This window comes from Schistocerca nitens, unplaced genomic scaffold, assembly GCF_023898315.1.
Source record: "Schistocerca nitens isolate TAMUIC-IGC-003100 unplaced genomic scaffold, iqSchNite1.1 HiC_scaffold_338, whole genome shotgun sequence".
Classification (NCBI taxonomy): domain Eukaryota; kingdom Metazoa; phylum Arthropoda; class Insecta; order Orthoptera; family Acrididae; genus Schistocerca; species Schistocerca nitens.
Genome location: NW_026045872.1, coordinates 3,978,485 through 3,984,268, shown reverse-complemented (window position 1 = coordinate 3,984,268; position 5,784 = coordinate 3,978,485). Strand labels below are relative to the sequence as shown.

The following is a 5,784-nucleotide window of genomic DNA, read 5'->3' as shown; positions in this document are numbered from 1 at the left end:
TTTCGACCACAGGGAGACACCAAAGCTGCGATTGCCACAGCGGCGCACTGCCAGAAACGGAGGGCGACTGCTTCACACTACGCGCTGTGGCGCGCTCTTCAAAACAGCAATATTTACCACGGCTCAATAATACAGCAATCAATCTCCAAGTTTAGAGCTGGCACTTTGTCTTCACTGCTCACATTAATTCTTATTATTTGTTCGGACTGTATGAACTCCTGTGTCCCATACCCTTTTCCATAAAATGTTAGTTCCCCCATGACTTTGACCAGTACATCTGTTGTTGACTTGCTGTCCTGACACAAAACTGTCGAGCGGTCCTCTTTTGAAGCAACGAATAACCATTGATCCTGACTGAATGGCGTCCGAATACTATCTTTTTGATGCAGTCTTTGGGAATTTCCCTTACAGGTTGCAACATTCATTCTTCACATGTTTCGTGATCAAATGTGGACATTAAAATAAACTTTTGTTTACAAATTTTGCGAACGCGATCTCTCTTTACACAACAGTTGTTCGTTACTCAGTTCTGCATAGTGCCGCTAGGATTCATCGGGTAGCAAATAATCTTTTTCTGGCTGTATGTACATAAATAAACCTTGACTTTCATCAACTTCAGAAGGTAGGGATAATACTGTGTACAGATTAAACCGTTTGTTTTTACTCATAGCACATTCAGTACATAATTTTGAATATGGGCAGACATAAACCTATCAGCATCAATTATGCTAAACAACTGGTACCCACTTTGATCTATGAGTGCAGATGTGAACTTCTTGCCTTAAATATCTTCCCGCATTAAATGCAAGTACCTATTTGCCCCGGATTAATTATGTGAGGTTCCGGTATTCCTCTCTGAGGATTTACTATGGTAGAAATTAGCATCTCATATACCCTTTCCAACTCACTGTAAATCAATACAAACTGTATTAAATGTTCATTAACAGTAGTGATCAAAGCTAAATATTGTTTGTTTTGATAAGTACTATTAGAATATTTATTTATGTAATTATGGAGCTTTTCCATGTTTTAACAATCATTTCCTCGTTACATGCAAGGCTAGCTACTGTAGGATTGAAACTTGTCAAAGTCGCTTTTACTACTGTTACTCGATTCCCGGCGGGGTCAGGGATTTTCTCTGCCTCGTGATGACTGGGTGTTGTGTGATGTCCTTAGGTTAGTTAGGTTTAAGTAGTTCTAAGTTCTAGGGGACTGATGACCATAGATGTTAAGTCCCATAGTGCTCAGAGCCATTTGAACCATTTTTGAACTACTGCTACTTGAACATTAGTCAACTTAAGCATGGCCTGTTTTAATTTTCAATTACATCCATCTTTGGTCTGGAATGTGAGTTATCTAATGACCCAAACTATATTTTACTAATTTCACCCACAAAATTTAAGACACTTCATTTCCTACGTGCCTCGTGTCGGGTTAATTGTCCAATTAGACTTCGCTAATTTTGGATCTTTTTGACATGTCATTCTAAGGTTTGCTGTACAGCGGTACATTATTGATCACTTATTCCCAAACTTTTTAAACTTGCTGTACAGTATCCAATCGATAAGTGTACTAGTCTGTCTGTCTCATCAGATTTTCCGTGAAGTTCTCCCAGATAAATATAACTGACGATTTTCCACATCACACTGTATATTTATAGCTTGCCAATACTGTCATAATATAAGCCCGGCAATGAAGGAAACTTCTCTATGCCAGAATCTTGAAATCGTCCTAGAGTCTACACTGTGGCAATATAGCTCACCAGGTCCAACACTCCCGTCAGTTTCCTCACCTGAAATTCAAGAAAAAGTTATGTTTCAGTAGAACTCCTTTAACCTACTGGCGAGCGCAGTTAAAAATTTGTTTGTATTTACACGAATGACCACATTTGGGCCGTTTGTGGTTACTACATTGTATAGGGCTCGCCACTGCGTGCCTATCTTAAGGCTTCTGCCCCTTCTAATGTTTCCATCGTACATGAAGGCTTGATCACCTGTTTTAAAATTTTTCGGATTCTGTTCTCTATCGCGGTATTCCTTGTTCTTCTCCTTACATGGTTTATTATAACATCGGTCACATTGGTGCATCTCTCTCATTTTCGCTTTTAACTCGACTACATAATCATCGTAATTATAAGTAACGCCAGTGGGATCTCTATGCAATATACATGGTCGTGTAATTCGTGGCTATATGGGACGTGAGATTGTACACGAATACTGTGAATGGAATCTGTCCGTCCCAGTTTCATTGAGCCCAATTGATATAGTGTCTCAAGAATTCTGTTATAGTTCTGTGTGACCTTTCCAAAGCTCCGTTACACTGCATATGGTATCAGGATGTCTGTACCCTACCAGTCCTTAACAATCTGCACACTCTATTTAGTGTGCCACTCAAAAAATTACTACAATTGTCACTGAGTATTACTGAGCGTATCCCAGATCTCATAATTATTCTTTCCACCAGAACACGAGCTACTGTATCTGGTTCCTGATTTTATATCGGTTCTGCTACAATGAACATTTTTAGAGCATCCTAGAATGTGTAACACCTCCGTTTATTTATCCCGACCTGATCTGATCGAATAGCAGCCCAATAGTTATTTTTAATGTGACCGTGTACGTAATGGGGCTGGCAATCGGAACTGACTGCTACGGAAGTTGTTACTTTCCAGTTCGTCCTTCTCAATACTGTAATAATGAAATGTCCGGTAACAAGAAAAACACCAACACAGTTTCACTAATCACGAACCTATATTCGTCTCAAAAACACAAAAAGGAGGAGACAGCCACTGCCTTCGTCATACATATCTAATTACGGCTAATCTCAGCACAGGCTTCTTCATTTTCTATTATCGTCACACGCTAATCCATCACTGCATCCAACACTGCAATCCAACATTGCAATCCAAGGTGATGCCGGCGCGGTAGACGCGAAACCAAAATATCGGCACTAGAAATGTCACTGACCACTTCCGTAATTATACTTCTTCGCTTTCCCGGTATTATTTCTAGTACAAAGGGGTTTAAGCACGGCGATGGCAACTCCCTTTGTCGTTAAAGCCTTGCATTACAACAACTGGTCTCCACACACCTCTACCCGCAACATGACACTGATTCAACTCCACACTCGCTCTCGCAACACGACACTATCGATTGTTCGCCCTATCGACCTGTGTCGAGTGCAAATTTATAGTAAGGGCCTACAGACCCATTACATTCCCGCCCTCGAAAACTTCTTTGGAGCCACTGGCGTAAAAGAATCGGCAAGGAAATTAGATATCATTACATCTGAACAAAACACATAGTGTAAATAATTAATGAAATTACAATCCACCAAATAATCCCTCGACTCCGGTAGTGGGCTGCCTCCACAATAATATTCTACAAAAGGTTATTACATCTCACAAACATGGCATTGTCCAAATAACAATTTTTTATCAAGCAGCAATAATCCTCTATAGTCCATATTGAATGGAACACACAACATACAATCAAAAATTATTACGTGAACACATGACATATGAGTTATTTTATTACAAATTAGTTGTTACATGCTTTACACCCATTCTCAGGTAATCGTCGATATGAAATATGTTCTAGTTATAATACATCAGAAAATACAATGCAAATAAACATTCCCCTTTTTCAAATGTTCGTTTAACAACTAAATGTTCTAAACATGTCTTAGTAGATTTATTCTGGTTCTTGTCGCTCTCACTCCTGACCGGACCTCATCTGGAGTGTCATTCAGTTTTCCGGTCTCTCCGCCTCTTCTATATGCACTGTGTCATTCATTCGCCTATCCCTTCCTCTCTCATGATCTCTTGGTTCTTCACTCCTTCTCCAATCATTTCTCCATTGCCGTTCACCACCATGGTTCCTATACCTATGGCCACCACCTCTTCCTCTATAATCAGACGAATTATTAAAATGATTCCTTTGGTCACTACTTCCCTCTCGGTTCTGATCATTAGCTTGATTGTATTCCTGTGATCGAACAGATTCCAACTGTTCCAGTATCTTCATCAAGGCCTCCCTATCTTTAATTAGGCTCCCGGATACAGTTTCTTGCATTCTCCGGCTCAATCTTCCTTTTATCGCTGATATCATTACGTCATCACTCAGGGGTTGTTCCAGGGTCTCGTTCAATTCCCACAAATGTTCGGCAAACTCTCTCAACGTTCCTCTCCATGTATTAAGTGACTTGCGGTGTAGTAGGTCCTGCACACTGATGACTTTTGGACCAGTATTTCTTCAAGAATTCCCCTTCAAACTGATCATAACTAGTAGTCTCTTCCTTCTTCCTGACTCCCCAAGTGAAGGCCTCACCTTCCATCCTATCTATTGCAAACTGAATCTTGTCTGCGTCCTTGAAATGTGCTGGGAAAACTCCTTTTAACCATTTCATAAATATCATTGGTTGCAACCCTCCTTTAGGTTTAAACTTCTGCCCTGTATTATTTTGGACATACCGATTATCACTGCACATCAAGGTAACGACTCTACCTTCCCCAACGATTAAAGTGGCATTGCTAATTCGTCTATCAATTTCTTCTGTCTTGCTCTCCAATTGTTGCACTCCCTGTTGTAATTGCCTGACCACCATTGCAACCCTCTTGTTATCCTCTTCTCGTTGCACGGCTATAGCATTTCTCAGATTGACAGCCATTTGGTTTTGCCTATCTCCTATCCCCTTAACCGCATCATTGCATTGTTTCTGCATCTGCGTCACCTCGGCGATTCGATGATTGCAATTTGTTTCCACTTCGGTGATCCTTTCTCCCAATTCGGCTTTCGTCTCTTCAGTATCGTCTTCTATCTTTTTTGTTAACTTTCCTTCCATCTTCTCCACGTCTCCCTGGACTTGGTCTATGCTCTTCTGTAGCTTACTCTCTCTCTCTCGTTGATGTCCCTCTTCAGTCGTTGTTGTAATTCCTGCATTTTCTTCTTCAGATTATATTCTATCTTCATTTGCGATGTTTTGATCTCTGGTGCTATAGTTTCCTTAAATGACTTTTCTAAGCTTTCTTTGGTTTCTTGTAAATCTTCCTTTAATGATTTGCGGAATATTTTTTCCCTTTCTCTAATTTCTTGTAAATCTTTCTTTAATGATTCTCTAGTTTCTTGTAAACCTTTCTCTAATGATTTGCAGAATATTTCTTCCCTTTCTCTAGTTTCTTGTAAATCTTTCTTTAATGATTCTCTAGTTTCTTGTAAACCTTTCTCTAATGATTTGCGGAATATTTCTTCCCTATCTCTAGTTTCTTGTAAATCTTTCTCTAATGATTTGCGGAATATTTCTTCATTCACTTTTGTTGCCTTGATTTCCTTTAACAAATCTGCTAACATCGACCGTATATCCTCACCCTCTGAAACTGGCTTATCTCTCGTCGTTTGCCCCGGTGACTCAGGGTAACTAGTTGAGTGTGCTAATGGGCTTTCTAATGACAATCCATAATCACTGATTCCTGAATCATCTCTGTCTTCCTGTCTTATCCCTTTCCTTTCAACTACTGCCTCACAAACCTGCTTATCTTCAGTAGACATGTTTGGTTTATTTTTAATGCACAGGCAAGTAATATAAAATAACCTCTAGTAACCCAAAACACTCCTAATTACCGCTAAACTAAACAAACAGTACTGTAGTATTTTCAGTTAATCCCAAATTTGATACAATACATATGAGTACTGAACATAATGTAAGTAGGCTGTTTAGGTTTTTTTATTGGTAACGCCACCTCTGTATGAAAATCACTGGCTGTGCCGTGTGCAGTCTGTGGCTGCT

General features: G+C 39.7%; 1 protein-coding gene across 1 annotated transcript; it reads right to left on the bottom strand.

Moving 5' to 3' along the window:
- Positions 1-4,868: 4,868 nt before the first annotated feature.
- LOC126227749 (trichohyalin-like) lies at positions 4,869-5,348 on the bottom strand. The gene has a single exon (XM_049942241.1). It carries the CDS (start codon positions 5,346-5,348, stop codon positions 4,869-4,871), a length of 480 nt encoding a protein of 159 aa, XP_049798198.1.
- Positions 5,349-5,784: the final 436 nt, after the last annotated feature.

What these genes read in the sequence shown, in the direction of transcription:
- LOC126227749 (XM_049942241.1), bottom strand. Translation starts at nt 5,348, where the DNA reads ATGTTAGCAGATTTGTTAAAGGAAATCAAGGCAACAAAAGTGAATGAA.